Raw genomic sequence first — 19,614 nt, 5'->3', positions numbered from 1 at the left:
TAACTTTTCTGAGCTACTAGAGTAGACCCACAACTAATTGGAAATATTTGTGTTTTTTTCAATATGGAGACTTCAAAACAAAGACAAAAGGACTGGGATATCAATTTACTAGAAAACACTTGATGTTGTGAAGATCTATCACACGGGACACTCAGTGGCCAACAGGTGGAAATAAACCGGCCGGTTCAGCTGTTATACAACTCGTCTCGACAGTCTCATGTTAAATATATACAGTATAAACACTATAGTAGTCCAAACAAAAACAGTTCTACTTTGCTACTTTGTCTGGTATGGATTCCAGGCCCTGAAAAACAAAATGTATAATGCTGTTAGTAACACAATATAATGAAATAATTAACAAAACACATGTGAATAATGCTGTAATTAACAAAACATAATGGTGTAATTGACATGCATACATGTCACACAAAGTAACTTACATAAACAGTATATAAAGGCTAACTTTGTCAATTGTGACCTATGAGCAAGAGTTTAAATATATTTTACTGTATATATTATTCAGTTTGTTATCCCAATAAAAAGTAAAAAGTGTTAATCCTACTTTTTTTTACTAGTTCTACAAAATAATTATGCTGATGAATGTAAAAGAAATAACAGACAATCCTTAATTTAATATCTTTATTGTTTTATGTACACATAAAAACAAACACCCATCCACCAGGGGCGTAGGCTGGGGGGGTTCGGGGGGTTCGGGCGCAAATGGTCCGCTTTCAGAACTAAAACATACAGGTTTATACATATGGAGTTTCTGGTGGTGCAAAAACAAAATAGAAAAGGTCCACTTGGTTCATATTTGAAACCCCCCCCCCCCCCCCCCCCCCAGGTCCAGCTCACGCTACGCCCCTGTCCACAACATATTCCGATAATATTCATATTAATTTCATCATCTAAACTGGTGTAACAATGATTTTTATAATCAATCATCAATGCAGTAGTCTAACAGATCAATTTAGTTTATATTAATAGATTACTGGAACATTACTAACTCCTTGCCAACTGGTGACAGCCGTTTAAAACAATTTCTCAAACTCACCCTGGGTTTGTACTCACTTTAAAACAATCTCACACTCACCCTGGGTTTGTACTCACTTTAAAACAATCTCACATTCACCCTGGGCTTGTACTCACTTTAAAACAATCTCACACTCACCCTGGGCTTGTACTCGCTGCCTGTTATTCTCTTGTCTCTCAGGTACACTGGCCAGTCCATGTTATGAGCAGCTTCCCAGTCCCGACAAACGGTCTGAAAAAAACAGGCAACAAAATTTATCATAATCATAGTATCTGGTAAACCATGTATGTACAGTTTACCATAAATTACCGTAAGTGTCTGCTAACTTATAGGTAACAATATATTGATCATAATCATAGTGTCTGGTAAACCATGTATGTACAGTTTACCATAAATTATCGTAAGTGTCTGCTAACTTATAGGTAACAATATATTGATCATAATCATAGTGTCTGGTAAACCATGTATGTACAGTTTACCATAAATTACCGTAAGTGTCTGCTAACTTATAGGTAACAATGTATTGGTCATAATCATAGTGTCTGGTAAACCATGTATGTACAGTTTACCATAAATTACCGTAAGTGTCTGCTAACTTATAGGTAACAATGTATTGATCATAATCATAGTGTCTGGTAAACCATGTATGTACAGTTTACCATAAATTACGTAAGTGTCTGCTAACTTATAGGTAACAATGTATTGATCATAATCATAGTGTCTGGTAAACCATGTATGTACAGTTTACCATAAATTACCGTAAGTGTCTGCTAACTTATAGGTAACAATATATTGATCATAATCATAGTGTCTGGTAAACCATGTATGTACAGTTTACCATAAATTACCGTAAGTGTCTGCTAACTTATAGGTAACAATATATTGATCATAATCATAGTGTCTGGTAAACCATGTATGTACAGTTTACCATAAATTACCGTAAGTGTCTGCTAACTTATAGGTAACAATATATTGATCATAATCATAGTGTCTGGTAAACCATGTATGTACAGTTTACCATAAATTACCGTAAGTGTCTGCTAACTTATAGGTAACAATATATTGATCATAATCATAGTGTCTGGTAAACCATGTATGTACAGTTTACCATAAATTACCGTAAGTGTCTGCTAACTTATAGGTAACAATATATTGATCATAATCATAGTGTCTGGTAAACCATGTATGTACAGTTTACCATAAATTACCGTAAGTGTCTGCTAACTTATAGGTAACAATATATTGATCATAATCATAGTGTCTGGTAAACCATGTATGTACAGTTTACCATAAATTAAGTGTCTGCTAACTTATAGGTAACAATATATTGATCATAATCATAGTGTCTGGTAAACCATGTATGTACAGTTTACCATAAATTACCGTAAGTGTCTGCTAACTTATAGGTAACAATATATTGATCATAATCATAGTGTCTGGTAAACCATGTATGTACAGTTTACCATAAATTACCGTAAGTGTCTGCTAACTTATAGGTAACAATATATTTATCAAGTTTACTATTCCCATTATCATTCCATTTGTTATTCATTCTTGTTGTACTGATACAAGATTGTGTGTGTGTAATTTATATGTAAATAGCCAGGGTTTCTGGCACTATGGAATTGAATATTTGCTGAATGCAACCGCAGTGGACAGGGGGTATCAGGATCCTCTCTCAGAAAGAAAATGGATTAGGATTAAGAAAATCATACAGCAATGGTAAGAGTCATTAATTTTGTCAAAAGGTTAACGTGAAAAAAAAAAAAAATGGGGTGTGGCGCCATACCCATTTTACTCTCTGGCAGAAACCCTGTTAGCATACAACTGACAAAAATTTATTTAGTGGTGTTCAAAAACATTTGCGGAGAACAAAGTATCGTTCTGGACTTTCTTATCATGTGGTGACCTCCTGGTAACCTGAAATATCATTCACAACTGATTTTGATGCCTAAAAACATAATATCAGGCCTCTGTTAAAAGTTAAAGTTTGTTTTGTTTAATAACACCACCATCTACAGTACATGTACTTTGATTGATTCAAGGCAAATTTGGTGTTGTTTACACGCACAACTACTGTACATGTACTTTGATTGATTCAAGGCATATTTGGTGTTGTTTACACGCACAACTACTGTACATGTACTTTGATTGATTCAAGGCATATTTGGTGTTGTTTACACGCACAACTACTGTGCATATATGACACAATACTCTGGTAGCTTGCTGAATTTGAATGACATTAGTATTACAATGATATCACTTAGCAAAGTTGATCATTACAGCAATGAGTTTTTTTCAATCAAATAGTTATCTATCAGTTTTATACATATATATATTCACAATCAAGATGTGTTGTTTTAACAATTGTTTAATGAATTGAATTAACGTTGTTTGTTTCTTTATAAACATACCCCAACACTTGTTTCAAGACATAATATAACATAATGAACATGAGCAGACTTTTGTGCCATGCAGACTAATGTGACATGAGTGTATAAAATTGATGTGCAGATATTCGTCAAACATGTTAAAACCTTGGTATAATTTAATGAAAGTTTTCATTTGTTAGAAATTAGAAAGTCTGTAAAATGCTATTCACAGTAACAAGAAAACAATTTTCCTGCGACAGTGGCACAAGATCTCACGCACTGCGGTGCATGTTCGTAATACATGATGCATGCTCTTTTGACAGGCAAAATGTGTTTTAAACTACATCAATCTATTAAATGGTAGCTGCACAGGTATCTTCGAGTGAGCCAGATGAGGCTACATGTATTGGCATGCTGTGATAATCACAAATTTAATATTAGCGGTCATTTTGTTCGACACTACATCACTAGGAACAGTCACTAGAATGCCATCACATTTACTATTAATAGACCCGATTTAGTCCAAAAGAAGCTATACAAGTGTCGAACCATGCGGAGAATCTGTAATCAACCAACTTATCCCAATATATTTTTACTTTGGCGCCAGACTATCCTCAAGTAAACGTGAACCAGCATATTAACAGGAAATGGTTTACATGCATGCGCACTATAGTGTTTTACCTTGTTGAATATATTATTAAAATCAACCAACAAATGTTAATACTCATCCCAGTTTATGTTATGAAGAGATTAAATACATGTCGCAGTCTTCACGAAAAACTTTTGTCTGTCATAGTCGGCCTTTTTCAAATTATAAAGACACTCAGCTGCCTTGCTTTGTGATACAGGGGCAGATTTTGCGATGCATTTTTCATTTGCCCTACCGTGTACTTTTGAAGCATCGTGCTGCTTAATGGACTTGAGTCGAAAGTGGTTTAACCCCTTTACAAACGCTGAATCTACGTCGGTACCGAAATCAGTACAGGCCGTACAAAATATTTTCTCACCATCGTATTTCAACCATTGGCGGTTGTTCAACTATTGCGGCTGGAATCTACGTTTTCTTTTTGCTTCATACTCTGTTTTTGATGACGCCTGTCATTCAGATGGCCGTTTCTTCCCCGGCTTTGTGCCCTCGACATATCGCAAGAAACTCGACATGTTGTCGTTTCGCCCTAATTCCTGTTCGCACCGGGTCTTTTCAACATAAATATGGGTATCGGGCAGAATGTGTGAAAATGGTCTGGAGGTGGGTCGTTTCACCCCAAAATTATAGATTTCTTACTGAGCGACAGGACACGTGATTTTATACCAAATTTGATGATATAATGCATGCACTTGTAATATAAACACATATACAATTTTTTTTGACAAAACGACCCGGGGCGAGGAAACAGAAATTTCCTTTCCGGTATCTAGTCATACCGGGGGCGAGGTATCGATCGGCCGACTCCTCATAGGGCTGAGATGTCAGTAAAGGGAAAACGCGAATTTACACCTGTCCGCTTCATTCGTAATTTTAAAAGTATTTAGAAAAAACATTTCTACTGTCCAGTTTTATTACGTTTATGCGTTTTTAAAACAGGTGCCCGTTGGGCATGTGAGATTGGAAAATGTACACGTCCGTCGCGATTTCTACACGTCTTGGGCATCGGGCATCGGGCACCCGGCTAATTTCGCAGACTGATGTCGTAGTTTAATGTTGACATTCTTCAGATACATCAGTCACCTGTAAACCGGGCTATTGTTTTTCAGAGTGACGCATGTCGCGCCGTGTGCTGTGACCTGTCAAGCGTAATCTTCGGCCAGATTAATTTCAGTAATGCCAGAAAATACTAATTAATACTACAATTTTAACATAATATGCGTAATACGGAGAATCTACAAACATATTTTTGTTGAACAAAATAGTTTTCGAACTCCTTCTTTCCTTCACCAGTAAAATTATGGAATAATCTGTTGCCCGATATTAGAAATTCTTCTTCATTAAATTTAAAAAAAATACAAATGAACAAACACGACCCTGCTGTTCCATCCTATTTCTATGAAGGTGATAGATGGCAACAGATTCTACATAGCCGACTCCGTTTGAGTACCAGTGATTTGAATGGTCACAAATTTGTACGACATATGACAGATACCCCTTCTTGTATTTGTGGCCATCCAATTGAAGATGCAGAACATTTTTTATGTTTTTTCCTAATATATGTTGCAGCTCGTAATACCCATTTACTGAACTACTATAATCTCAAGTGTCATACTTTGCTATTTGGAGATTCAAATTTAAGTGTCCAAGAAAATATCTCTATATTTAAATCTGTTCAGAATTTTCTTATTAATACTAATAGTAAGCATTTCGAGATCAATTAACCATTTAACCATTCTAACTGCTTGCTATTTATTATTTGTTTCTTCTACACACTCCTCTCTTCTATTCCCCCAACTATCCGTGTTATCTTTATTGTAATATTGTTCTAGCCATCTTGATGTATAACATGTATATTTGTTAAATGTAGGGAGAGGCCTTAATATAGGCATTTGCCTGTTGGCCAATCCCAAATTTGATTTGCTAATAAATATTGTTTAAACCAACATAATAGCACGGTATCAACTACTTAATAATATCACATCTTTGTTTAAATTTTATTACCAGAAGTAGTATTTTATATGGAAATATCACGATTAGAACAGAGTGGCAAATTCAGAATTTTCTCGACTGAACGCAGAAACTTACTAAAAATTACGAAATGTACCGATAAATGTTCACTTCACCTATTTTTATCAAACTTTTCCCCTTTCTTTTGGGAAGTTAGAAGTCACTTCTCCTACTTTTTCAATTCTAGATTAGGGCCTGATCGGTATAATATAATATTCTAAGAAACTACCCATAAAAGTTCTGTGACGTACTTCAAACACAGAATATTGTGTTGTCATGAGTTTGAGAATTTCAGCAAACTTCTGTAAATTGTAAATATGTTGGTGGCGTGCTAACGTAGGTAGCATTTTATAATGAAAGTAAACGGTGGTCATGGAGGAAACAGCTGGACACACTAAACGATGGAGAAAAAGCTGGTTAGAACATTACCATCAAGCACATATAATGTACATCTAGGTCAGGGATTTCCCACTGCACACAGTTTTCCAAAACACTGATGATACAATTAGCCAACACATGTGTCTGTATTTTCTAACAAGTGATTACAGGCTGTCAGCTTTAGCACAAACGATCCGTCATTTATGTTGATATTGGTTTTGCATAACCGACAGACAAACACAAAACTGTTCTTGCCAAATGTTATGCACTGATACTGATAGGCTATTAGATGTTTATAATTCAGACACATTGTCTTAAGAGGAAACCAGATACATTTTTCCTTTAGCAGCAAGGGATCTCACAGATAAGACAGTACATACAACATCTACAGGGCTTCTAGAATTTTTATAAAATCCACTAGCCATAGGATCAGTGATTTTAAAAATTTACTAGCCACGATTAAAAATTTATTAGCCCTACCTTACGTTAAGTTAATATAATTTTACTAAATAATAGTAAAATTTGCATGGGTGTCACCTGCAGAGAGATATAGCTTGGAAACACTAACATTTGGGTGGGGGTGGAGGGCAGGATATTCATATTCACAAAATAGACTTAACTGCGGAAAGAGTTCCGTATTTTCCCCACTATTGGGGTACTGAATTAGCCATATGAACTGGGTATTCCATTAAACACTACAAACGACATAGTGCTAGGCCTGGATTTGAAGTCCAGACCATCGGGACTATAGCCGAGCACTGTATCCACTCGACCACGCAGTGGATCAACAAGTGAAAATGCATTTTAATACTTATAAATCACATAGGGTGTATTTTGACAAAATGAACCGAACGTCTACAGAATAAAACAAAGATTTAATCCCATGATGCCTCATTCTGTCTTCCAAAAGCACCATCAAAAGCACCCTTGTGGAGGAAATTTTACACAGAATAGTCAAAATGTCTAATTTTTCAAAGGCAAAACATAGTGATACTGGATTACGAAATATAAAGATTATGTTGGTTTTATAGAAAAAATTGTTTTAAAAGATATTGTATATAACTATCGCTAACCCTAACCTTAAACTAATTAATCTAGAAGCCCTGCATCTAACAGACCTACTTTCTTTTATCCCTTTCAAATTCCTCCCTATTGACCTTCAAATAAAACCTACTACAATGTCATGAAGTCAGTAAACTGTGATGTGTACATTCATAATCTAAAACTGGGATTTAATATTCACTTTGCCTGGTTTGGCTTACAATAGCTGTCAACGACCAATATTTTAACTTTAATCTGACAGACAAAACATTGAGTCCCTACACAGTTAACTGAAAACTGAAAACAACAAAAACGTCATATCCTTTCTAAAATGTGTTTAAATAATCTAAAATCACCAGATGAAATAATCGTTACCTTGCCATTTCTAAATATTCTGTTCAACCCATAGTTGATGACGTGTGGTGCGTACAAACACGCAAAAACTATCCCAGCACTGGGCAATATTTCATACCACATTATTTCCAATTCCAACCTACAGAAGCGACTGACAACAAATTGTATGATGCTCGTAAGTGGCAGACGTGAAATATGTTGACAAAAAATACTTCAAAAGACAGACAGAGTTATTCATCTGACATGATTATTCTGATGTTTAAAAATATAAAAATCACATCAAATAAATAATAATTTAGCGTAATTTGAGCTTGAAAACAAAAATGTATGTATCAATTTCATTAATTCCCTTCGGACATCTCAATATTATTCAACGCGGTAAATCATATGTTCGAAATATTATTGGTCAAAATTAGTTATATACTAACAAAAATATTTATTTTTATATAATTGGAGTAGGCAGGCGCAGGATAACACTATTCAACACAAATATTAGATTTATAAAATATATTTTTGGATTTGATTTTCACTGCGGATCTGTTTAACTATTCTGATAACATCCGTTTTAATAATATTTGGCTTTTTTCCCCAAAATGACGAAAGAAAAAAATGATGTAAAGGCTTGTAAACCGCCAGAACGAAAATTAACCGATGACAGGAGGAAGATACAGCCTCCCTCAAAGGTGTTATAGATTTTTAATTGGCTGTTTATTAACCATATCAGCTGATACAGTGATTCACTGATTGCTTACCAATTACCATTTTTTTTTTTTATATTATTTAAAAACATTAATTTGATTAAAAGCTAAATTCATTATTTCTTATTTGAATTTAAATTTTAAAATGTCATATTTTGTTATTTTTATATTTGTGAATCAAAGGGCATATAAACAGATCAGCAATAGTCACACTAGGGGACAATTCTGGCGAAATAGTCACTCTATAGACTATAGGAGAAGCCATGTGTTTAGGGAAGTGACGCCACGTATCAGCATGCGCGCGCATCTGGTAGGCAGAAGTCTATCATAATGGCCATTAGTAACAAAGCGAACTAGCGTAGCGTGAATAGCAAAGAATGGCCAACGCGTGCTTAAATTACCGCTTGTAGCACGGGAACGCTATTCTACATAGCTCCTGTATGGAGGAGATACATGTACTCTTTCCACCCATAAAATTTGACGATTGACCGAGTTCAAAACTATAGCAAACTTCCTTTTTTTTCTTTTTCTTTTCACCTGAATAAATATTTTTAGTCCATGTATTTTTAAAGCGTCTGGTCCATATTTCAAGTAACCCATATATATATATATATATATATATATATATATATATATATATACACACATATACATATATATGTACATATAGATACACATACACATACACATACACACACACACACATACATAATATATATATATATGAACATTTGTTACAAATGAACAACCAGTAGACAATATATAGACAGTAGTTATATATAAATAACACATCAGACTTGTCTACTGGTTCATTTGTAAGGCAACAACAATAAATTTAAGCAAGTATCTTATTAGAAAACTTTACAAAAACTTTAAAACTATTAATTTTATCAAGTCCTTTTTTATTCCTTAAACTTGTGGATATCGGATACATATTAACACATTGTATTAAAATGGAGGAACCTAAATTTAGTTTCCATACATGTTCCATGACCACACATACATTGCTCCCTCTAGCTACAGCGTCCCTTTTTAAATATTAGTACAGAACTTAGCCTTTTAAACCGGATACATCTCAAATTTACTTGGTCCCTCACCTTTGTGGTTCCATCTTCAGAACATTTTGTAGCATTATTTTTTATATACATATACATAAAAATTGCCATTAATATTTTAATCGCCTAATCCCATGCAGGCCAGGACATAGTTTAATACGCAGTCGATCTAGGATTGATTCCTGTTGGTGGTCCTATAGGGCTATTTCTCATTCCAGCCAGTGCTCTACAACTGGTGTAACAAAGGCTACACTATTTATTATCCTGTCTGTGGGCTGATGCATATAAAAGATCCCTTATTGTTAATCGGAAAGAGTAATCCATTGTGTGACAGCAGCAGGTTTCCTCCCTAATATTATCTGTGTGATCCCTAAACATGTCCGACTCTATATATCCGTAATTAAAATGACTTGAGTGCATTGTTAAATAAAAGATTCCTTCCTTTCAAATCTAAAACAGTGTCAGTTACCTTTGACAAGAGGCACAGTTTCAAAGGCTATCACTTTCAACCTGATTAATAAACCAGTTAAAACAACAAATTACTGTAAATGGTAACAATACAATGTTTTAATGTAAGACACACATTAACACAATGCAAATATCATTTGATCATTGGTTTATAATGATAATAGAAAAAGAAAATAATAAATATGTGTTGTCTATTGTTTCTCGATATAATTTTATTGATTTTGTAAAGTCTGTTTTTATTAGAAAATAGAGATCCTGGTAAAAAAAGATTAAATCCAAGTGTTATCAATGTCATCATCACATACTGAATAGCCCCAATAATATTGCACATGGTAGTTTGGAAAGTCAGTGAAAAAGGTTCTGGTATCCTTCTTATGCACAGAAACATGAGATACTGTAGAAAAGAATCGCTGAATCTGATACCAGTGTTCTCCTTAGCATCCCTTAATTCACCCTAAAACTTAAACGCCCTTAATTCATCGTGAAAGGCCCATTTTTCATCCAAGAGTTGCCGGTTCTCTTTTTGTCCATAAATAGGGATCACTGATACCTAGAAAAAAATATGAAAAGTGGTACATTTCTATGATATATAAGTATGAAAGTTTTATATTGTGTATATTGAATATTATTGAAATATTTGAATACACATAAATGTATTTGTGAAGACATATTGACATCTGTCACTGATGACAATAATACTTATAAATACAATCAGCTCCCCTTTTCTTTCTTTATTTGCTGCAAACAAATTCAGATAACTTATATAATAAATGCATGTAACATAATTTATGTTTTTAATAAAATATGGTGGCTATCACCAACTTGTGGATCAATATCCAGTTTTATTATTAGTATTTATTTATTTTTAATCCCAAACAAATGATTTAATACATCTGATATCCCACCCTGAAATGTTTATACCTTTTATTTTATTATTAAAAAATCAACTTACACATTACAAATACACCTGTGGATCACTTCTTCAATAAAAAAAGTAAAACATTATAATTAACATATAATATAATTAATAAATGGAAATATTTCAGAACCATTTTCATTTGAAACAATATATATGCTTGATTGCACACACACACACGCACACACACACACACACACAGCTCCCTGTTATTTAATTAAAAATATAAATACTCCAGCCACCTACATATTTTATGGCATAATACAATATAAAATATATTCAGATTTTTGTTTTACCCACTATAATGGATCTGTCAATACAAACAAAAAGTTACATAAAACGTTGTTTGTCGATTGACTTGGTAGGCCTACTGTTCACAGGGTATCTTTGTTTCCATGTCAGTTTGGTGGGGGCTTTTATTATTATTATTTTTTATTTTATTATCTTTTCAATTTTCATTTCAATAAATACTGACGTGTATTAGTATTACGAATGAATAACATACAACAAACCTTGTATAAAATGACAATCTCCGTTGTGGGATGGGCAAAGTTGATTGTTGTCAGCTTTAACTGTTCAACGTTTCGCTTCCACTGTATTTGATGAAACTAATTTCATAATCCTTACTACAGTGACTTGTGCATCTAACAACAACGTATGAAATTACCATGACAAAATACCATTTATCAAAACTAGTCTACACTGATTTAATTGACGGAAAAACATTCGATTGTTCATTACTACTAATGCCAGTATTGTCAACTGGTTTCTTGCCTACCAGCGCTCACGCGGTACCACGTGATCAAAACATGTGACGTCACCGTGGCTTCTCCTATACCATTAAAATTTGCCATGTTTAACACCTGTAGGTGAAATCCACTTTGCATTTGATTTCGTGGAGATAAAAATCACTACATAAAAATATTACAATCATATCAACAATTTAAAAAAAAAATGGAAAGTCGCCCATGTGATTAACATAGACTGGAATCGCTGTTAACCTTTTTTATGCATTATAAAAACACATTGTCAGCATAAAGAAGAAAACCATTTAACTATTCAAAGATTCCCAAATGTATTACTTGCAATGTTATGGCTATGAGGCACTTTGTTTTCCCTTTTCTATCGAAAATACTTAGTACTTTTGTTTTTGTAAAATTTTATTTGTTATAAATAAAATGTGTCATGAATGCATTAACTAAAAATCAGAGGAAATTAATTTTCAAAGTTGTATTTCAGCTTATTAAAGATTTATATAAGGATTGTCTGTTATTTCTTTTATGTTCATTGTGGTATGAAAAAAAAAATCTTTCGCAAACTGTGTGAATTGGCGTAGCCATTCTCACATAAATTTTGTTCATACCCAGATGAATGTAATAGAAATAACAAACAATACTTATAATTAAATTTGAAACATACAAATAAGAACATTAAAAGTTCATATTTTATTTTGAATTATGTTTTTGGTTAAAACAATAACCCTCAATAAGACAAATTACCAATATAAAATGACGTCATCACTATTTCCCCGACGACGTAATGTTTACATTCATCAAGATATGAATAAACTCCCGTTGCTACGTCTGGACCAATGGGATGACATTATATTGTAATGAATGTAACAGAAATTTAATTATAACGACATACATCAATACATTTAAATACTGTTTTGCGGTTTGTATGTAGGACTGCCAGTCTCCAGCATTTCATTTTAGTAAAGTTTAAAAAAAAAAAAATTATTACAATCAATATGTTATGGTAGAGACTTTCTGATGTAATATTGAACAAACAATTACAGATACTAAAGTCAGCCAGTACATGATATATAAATTGCACAATAGTTTCTCTAATACACTTCATTCTTTTAATATTTGCACCAGTTGTTTACAAACACTCATATATGCACACAAAAATCACACATATGTACATTCATACATACATACACTGTATCGGTAAATGCCATCTGGCTCCTGGACAGAAAAATTAACGTAGAGGGCTGCTCTGGAATGTAAATTGCCCAAGGATTCCAAATCTTCCATTATTTTTAATATAGAGGTAAATTAAAGTCTGATGACCTTTTGACCTTTCACTTTGACCTTGTTGCCCTCATGACCTTGAAATGAAAATTGGTCAGAATTATTTGCCCTTTAATGGGCATATCATATACCTTGTCGGTACTCTTGTTTGGGTAGCTTTAGCAGGTGAGTTTGTACTGGACCTGGTAGGTCTAAAAATGGGTAGCTTTTTGCTTTACAAAGCTCCGTAAGGGAACCAGGTTACCATGATGACGCGGCATACTCTAGAACTAGTCACTACTCACTAGCCGGAGAGCTGTCTAGTAGCTAGGCCTACTGAAATAAACTGGATTAATCATTATTTGATATCTATTTAAACCAAACACAATTTAAAGCTTAAATTTTCTTTCTTTTTGACTTTTTTTTATATTTTTGCTGAAAGTGATAGCTAGGAAAGCTTTGAAATGCTGTAGGCAGTAGAACAGTAAAGAAATAGGTAGCCTACTGTGTGAAGCGGTATGGTTGGCAAGTATGAATTTTATACATACAAGTAACACAATGTTTACTCATAAGGCCATAACTGGTCAGCTGAAAAAGAAAATTTGGATATGTATGATCATAAAGACAGTTTGACCAGACTTATTTTGTGGATGTATAATAACACGCAGCATTGATGATTTTACTTCACAGGTTGTCATGAGGAGACTGCCTCCATCTTTAACACCCGAGCAGTTTTTAGAACAAGTTTCTCCGCTGCCAAACTACGACTTCTTTTATTTTGTCAAAGCAGACATGAGGTGAGTAACAGGCCAGATATTTTCATGTAATACTTTCTCAAATAAAGCGGACAGTGTGTTATCGGACTGCTGTTTAAGGGGAGATAACACAATAGAGTTAGTTCCCCTTTTTAAGTTTGACCTCGCTATTTAAGGGGACCTATCACTCTCCGTCCCTGTCACCCTTGAGACTAGTTCAAGGAAAGTAATTTGTGGCTCTCCTTAATGTTTATATGGTATCTGTATGGTAATATCTTAAATTGTTCCCCATAATCCCAGGTATGGGGAGCAATTAATCACTCACCTCATTTGTTTTGTTAACGGGATCTGGTGTAATCCACATTTCTGTGTAAACCAGTACAATTCAGGGCTGGCCAAAAGTACTTGTTCGCTCACCCCAGACAGGTAAAAAGTTGCTTGGATAAGCAAAAGTTTACAATTCAGTCATCTGCCATGCTACCAAAATTTCCAAACACAAAGTGCTTGTTTAGACCTTTTGTACACTTACAATTTTTGTAATTCCCATAGTCTGTAGCAAGCAAGCATGCGTGTGTGCGTGCGTGTGTGAGGCCCCTGATTATTATATCGAGTACCGTATTTGACCGGAAGTAGGCCCACGTCTTTGAATAAGCACCCCTCAATTTTGAAGGCATTTAAGAAATTAGGCATTTATTTGTAAATCATGGTAAATTGCTGAAAACGTTGAAGAATCGAGAAAAAGCTGTTTAGAACATTACGATCCAGCACGTTACTAAAATGGATAAGTAGACTCATTGTAAAGTTAGTTTGCGCTTTATCTATGTGATATTATGCAACGCACGTGTGACGTAAAACGAGGTCGGTTTTTCATTAACGTAGTAGCATTTCGTATTACGAAATTAGGTTGTCCATCTACAAGTTTTCGCATTTATTTCCCAATTAAATTGATGTATTAAATATACATGCAATTTACATGTAATTGACTAAATGTTAAAGAACAGTGCATGAGTAGATGCACGTGCAGGAAAATTTGTAATGGGATCGAAGCACATTCACACAATTAAAGGAAATAAACATATTTTGTAATACAGGGCTTACAAGTGCTTTGTATGATGTGAAATTGTTTGAAACATACAGTTCAGGAGTGGGAATTCTCCTCAGATCAGCTGTTTTCCTCTCATGGAACATTGCATTTCCTCGCATTTTATTTTTAATTGTCCTTTCCTCCGAAATGTGTCAGATGGCACAGATTTTAATCTAGAGTTTCAAGAATTTCCAGGTTCCCTCTTTTTGTTAACAATTCACCAATTCCCACCTCTGACAGTTTAATTTTGATTTAAATTGTCTACATTTTGGGACGAGTTAATTTCTTTTTTGTTAACAATTCACCAATTCCCACCTCTGACAGTTTAATTTTGATTTAAAATGTTTACGTTTTGGGACGAGTTAATTTCTTTTTTGTTAACAATTCACCAATTCCCACCTCTGACAGTTTAATTTTGATTTAAATTGTTTACGTTTTGGGACGAGTTAATTTCTTTTTTGTTAACAATTCACCAATTCCCACCTCTGACAGTTTAATTTTGATTTAAATTGTTTACGTTTTGGGACGAGTTAATTTCTTTTTTGTTAACAATTCACCAATTCCCACCTCTGACAGTTTAATTTTGATTTAAATTGTTTACGTTTTGGGACGAGTTAATTTCTTTTTTGTTAACAATTCACCAATTCCCACCTCTGACAGTTTAATTTTGATTTAAATTGTTTACGTTTTGGGACGAGTTAATTTCTTTTTTGTTAACAATTCACCAATTCCCACCTCTGACAGTTTAATTTTGATTTAAATTGTTTACGTTTTGGGACGAGTTAATTTCTTTTTTGTTAACAATTCACCAATTCCCACCTCTGACAGTTTAATTTTGATTTAAATTGTTTACGTTTTGGGACGAGTTAATTTCCGGGTTCCCTCTTTTTTGTTAACAATTCACCAATTCCCACCTCTGACAGTTTAATTTTGATTTAAATTGTTTACGTTTTGGGACGAGTTAATTTCTTTTTTGTGGGCAAGTGAAATTTGAGAGTTACTTGCCTGGTGGGCAATCGAAAATTGTAGGATATGGCCAACCCTGACAATCACAGATGGTCCAATTTCTTATCTGTTCTGATCAATTACTAAATTTTTTAACACATGATCAAACAGTGATTTCCAGTGTCTTTCTTTTCCAGGGAAGGTGAGTGATCACTCCCACTCCCTTCCACACTGGCTGGGAAAGTTTTAGGAGAGCAGCATATTGTTTGCCTTGCAATAAAATATTTAATAAGTTTTATTTGGAACTTCACATGATCACTCGGTTAGCCCCATTTCAGGAGAGTGATCTTCTGCTTGTCTTGATTTTACTCAGGAAGGAGACCAATGGGGATCGATCCCAAACTGACCGCGTATCAAGTGAGCCTCCAGTAAATATCGCTGCTGAGTATAGTACTAGCTAAACTGGCTCTCTACACTCTACATGTGAGTTAGGGGAGTGACTATTTACCCCCCTCGGTGTTTGTCATGGCGAGGTCTGGTCATGGTTGATTTGGTCACTTGTGTTGAAAACTATGAATATCGGCTTCCTTTTTAGTTGAAATTTTGTTTTGTTCAATTAATTTCAGTTTGGGCCAGTGGGCCTTCACTCGGGCGTACATCAACTTCCAGCAGCCAGAAGACATATACATTTTCCGAGATAAATTTGACGGCTACATCTTTCTCGATAGCAAAGGTACGGTTCTTGAATACCCTTAACCGTAATATCATAATTAAACTCTACACTGAATATAAATTAAGGTATTACTATGTAGTTTAAAAAAACTGATTGTCTCATGTGTTTGACAAATATACTAAGTCCTTTTTATTTACTAAGATTACACATTCAATATATTTTGTTATTTAGAATATTAGGACTCAAAATAGTAAGTCAAATATAGCATTGCTGTTATTGTTTTTAACAAGCAAGCCAGTAGAAATATAGCCTGCTAAGAAAAAATATGGCCTGCTGAAAATAGACAGCGCAGTATGAGTGGAGGGTTTGAGACGCTGTGTGGAACATTAGGACCTCTGAGTTGTATTTTAGAGCATTATATAATTAAAATATAACAGAATCATGAACTTAGCCTCAGCTAAACATAAAATGAGATGATCGTACATAAATCGGTCTCATGAAAAATTACCTGCGATATTTTAGAAATTTTAGCAGGTGAATTTGTTATTTATTTGCTAGGTCTAAAAAATGGACTGCTTACTGTTGACCACTATTTCAAGCCCTGAATATGTGTGGGTGTCTTTTTCACAACGTATCAAATGTTATGAACGTACAAATTGTAAGTTAGTGAAGTTATGTTAATGCCAGTTTCACATTTAAAATTTAAAAAATGTCAATAAAAATAGCCAATACAAAATTAAATTAAAAAATTTATATGTATTTTAAGGTGGAAGGAGAGGGTAACAAAAATGTGAGAGCTTCTTAAAATGTTAATAATTGTGGGCAGTCCCATACTGACTTCCTCGTGTATTGTTTAACAGGAAATGAATACCCAGCGATCGTAGAGTTTGCTCCCTTTCAAAAAGTACCAAAGAAAAAAGCCAAGAAGCCCGATGCCAAGAAAGGAACTATTGAGCAAGGTAATGTACCTGTGTGTCCTCTTCTCTTTCCGGTGCGAGACATAGCCCAATGGTAAAGCGCTCGCTTGATGCACGGTCGGTCTGAGATCGATCCCTGTCGGTGGGCCCATTGGGCTATTTCTCGCCACAGCCAGTGCACCACGACTGGTATACCAAAGGCCGTGGTATGTGCTATCCTGTCTGTGGGATGGTGTATATAAAAGATTCCTTGCTATTAATGGCAAAATATAATGGGTTTCCTCTCTATGACTGTCAAAATTACCATATGTTTGACATCCAATAGCTGATGATTAATAAATCAATGTGCTCTAGTGGTGTCGTTAAACAAAATAAACTTTATTTTATTTCTTCTCTTTCCTGAGGCTATTTCTCGTTCCAGCCATTGCACCACAACTGGTATATGAAAGGCCCTGGTATGTGCTATCCTGGGATGTGTACATGTATATAAAAGATCCCTTGCTACTAATGAAAAAAATCTAGCAGGTTTTCTCTCTAAAACTATATGTCAAAATTAGGAAATGTTTGACATCCAATAGCCGATGATTAATAAATCAATGTCTCTAGTGGTGTTGTTAAACAAAATCAAACTTTTTTCTCTTTGCCTAATGCTCAGCACAAGCCTGCTCACATCACCATCACATTTTACTTCTGACTGCTTACATGTAGCCGGGAACATTTTATTTTGTTATGCAAATTTCAGAGATTGCCACACAATAGTTAAATAGTACATGTAGCTGCTACTCCACTTTCAAATGATCACCAACTGTTCCTAATTAAAGTTAAAAACCCAGCATATTTTCTACTTGGTTGGTCAGTGTTTCTGCCAGAAAGAAAGTTTTGGGTCTACGTTGCTTAGGAGTCGAGATATGACGAATATTGTATTTTGTGGGTGGCCATTTTGAAATTCAAGATGGCGGCCAGTTACCATGGTGATGGCAATGGGTACCTAGGCTTATATGAATATACACATGTTAAGCTATCTGTATGCCAATTTTCATGCTTTTGTCAAATTTTGCACGATTTTTTCCTTAACCGCTGTACTAATGGAATTGAATGCAACCAGAGTCAACAGGGGGTATGGGGAGCCTCGCCCAGAAAGAAAATGGGTTACGTTTATGGTTAAGGTCAAGAAAATCATACAGTAATGATAAGAGTAATTAATTTTGTCAAAAAGTTAACTTAAAAATCTAAAATATGCCAAAACAAATTGGTATGGTGCCATACCCGTTTTACCTTCTGTCAGAAACCCTGTGGATGGTGTGTGGTGGGCTAGACATGATGGTTACATCTAATATGCAGCTTTGTGATGTCTTCTTCCAACATTGGGCTATTTCTCGCTCCAGTCAGTGCACCACGACTGGTATATCGAGGGCTGTAGTATGTGATATCCTGTCTGTGGTGAACCCATTCTCCAATTGTTTTGCCCCCCCCATCCCAACCAGTACCCCACAATTGGTACATATCAAAGGCCATGGTATCTGCTGTTCTGTCTGTTGGAAGGTGCATATACTGGTAAAAGATCTCTTGATGCTAATGCAAAAATATCTATAGTGGGTTTCCTTTAACAATTAAATTATAAAAGGTCTGACATCCAATAGCTGATGGGTAATTAATGAATGTGCTGTTTACCTTTGATATACAATGACATCCCTCAAAACTAGACCCTCTGTAAACCAGAATTGCCGTAATAGTGGAAGTTTTTATCTTCATCCCTTTTCAGTGTTTCTGCCAGAAAGAAATGTTTGGGTATGGCGTTATGGATATGAAAGGCAGTAACAGTCAACAGGGCGTATGGGGAGCTTCTCCCAGAAAGAAAATGGGTTATGTTTAGGGTTAGGGTTAAGAAAATCATACAGTAACGATAAGAGTAATTAATTTTGTCAAAAGGTTAAGTTTAACTTTAGCAACAAATTTGCAAAAACATTTGGGTATGGCGCCATACTCATTTTACCCTCTGGCAGAAACCCTGCAAGTTTTTGAATATCGGTTGAGAGCAAAACCTCTCTAAACCGGATACCCCTTAAAACCAGACTATTTACTTAGTCGTGTGTGTGTTTCACTGCACTAGTAGTCATAATATACTAACTTAAAAGCAAAAAGGTTTAACAATTTGGTAAATGTGCTTAAAAAAACCCTCATGACTTTCAAAGTGAAATCCGACACTGAATTTAATTCATTCATCATTTGTCAGTACAAGTAAGAGGAGATGTTC

The 19,614-nt window shown here is 34.6% G+C and overlaps 2 protein-coding genes across 4 annotated transcripts in view; one reads left to right on the top strand and one right to left on the bottom strand.

The window, feature by feature from the left end:
• Positions 1 to 90: 90 nt before the first annotated feature.
• LOC121374532 (NADH dehydrogenase [ubiquinone] 1 alpha subcomplex subunit 1-like) lies at positions 91 to 8,013 on the bottom strand. The gene is made up of 3 exons (XM_041501638.1): positions 7,856 to 8,013; positions 1,172 to 1,264; positions 91 to 304 (listed from the first exon to the last, which is right to left on the bottom strand). Exons 1-3 carry the CDS (start codon positions 7,955 to 7,957, stop codon positions 269 to 271), a joined length of 231 nt encoding a protein of 76 aa, XP_041357572.1. The 5' UTR covers positions 7,958 to 8,013; the 3' UTR covers positions 91 to 268.
• Positions 8,014 to 8,380: 367 nt separating this feature from the next.
• LOC121374509 (regulator of nonsense transcripts 3B-like) overlaps positions 8,381 to 19,614 on the top strand; it is a 38,303-nt gene continuing 27,069 nt past the window's right edge. For all 3 annotated transcript variants that reach the window (XM_041501628.1, XM_041501614.1, XM_041501620.1), the window contains exons 1-4: positions 8,381 to 8,517; positions 13,677 to 13,783; positions 16,397 to 16,503; positions 17,304 to 17,402. In XM_041501628.1, the coding sequence (XP_041357562.1) occupies positions 8,428 to 8,517; positions 13,677 to 13,783; positions 16,397 to 16,503; positions 17,304 to 17,402 (403 nt within the window). In that variant the 5' untranslated portion in view covers positions 8,381 to 8,427. The remainder of the gene's footprint in view (positions 8,518 to 13,676; positions 13,784 to 16,396; positions 16,504 to 17,303; positions 17,403 to 19,614) is intronic.

The sequence above is a fragment of the Gigantopelta aegis genome, chromosome 1, assembly GCF_016097555.1.
Source record: "Gigantopelta aegis isolate Gae_Host chromosome 1, Gae_host_genome, whole genome shotgun sequence".
Lineage (NCBI taxonomy): Eukaryota > Metazoa > Mollusca > Gastropoda > Neomphalida > Peltospiridae > Gigantopelta > Gigantopelta aegis.
The sequence above is the reverse complement of the archived record's forward strand: the minus strand, read 5'-3'. Positions and strand labels throughout refer to the sequence as shown.

What these genes read in the sequence shown, in the direction of transcription:
- LOC121374532 (XM_041501638.1), bottom strand. Translation starts at nt 7,957, where the DNA reads ATGTGGTATGAAATATTGCCCAGTGCTGGGATAGTTTTTGCGTGTTTG. An exon ending in GAATATTTAGAAATGGCAAG is followed by an intron (nt 1,265 to 7,855) that starts GTAACGATTATT and finishes TGTTTTTTTCAG; the next exon opens with ACCGTTTGTCGGGACTGGGA. An exon ending in GCAGCGAGTACAAGCCCAGG is followed by an intron (nt 305 to 1,171) that starts GTGAGTGTGAGA and finishes TTTGTTTTTCAG; the next exon opens with GGCCTGGAATCCATACCAGA.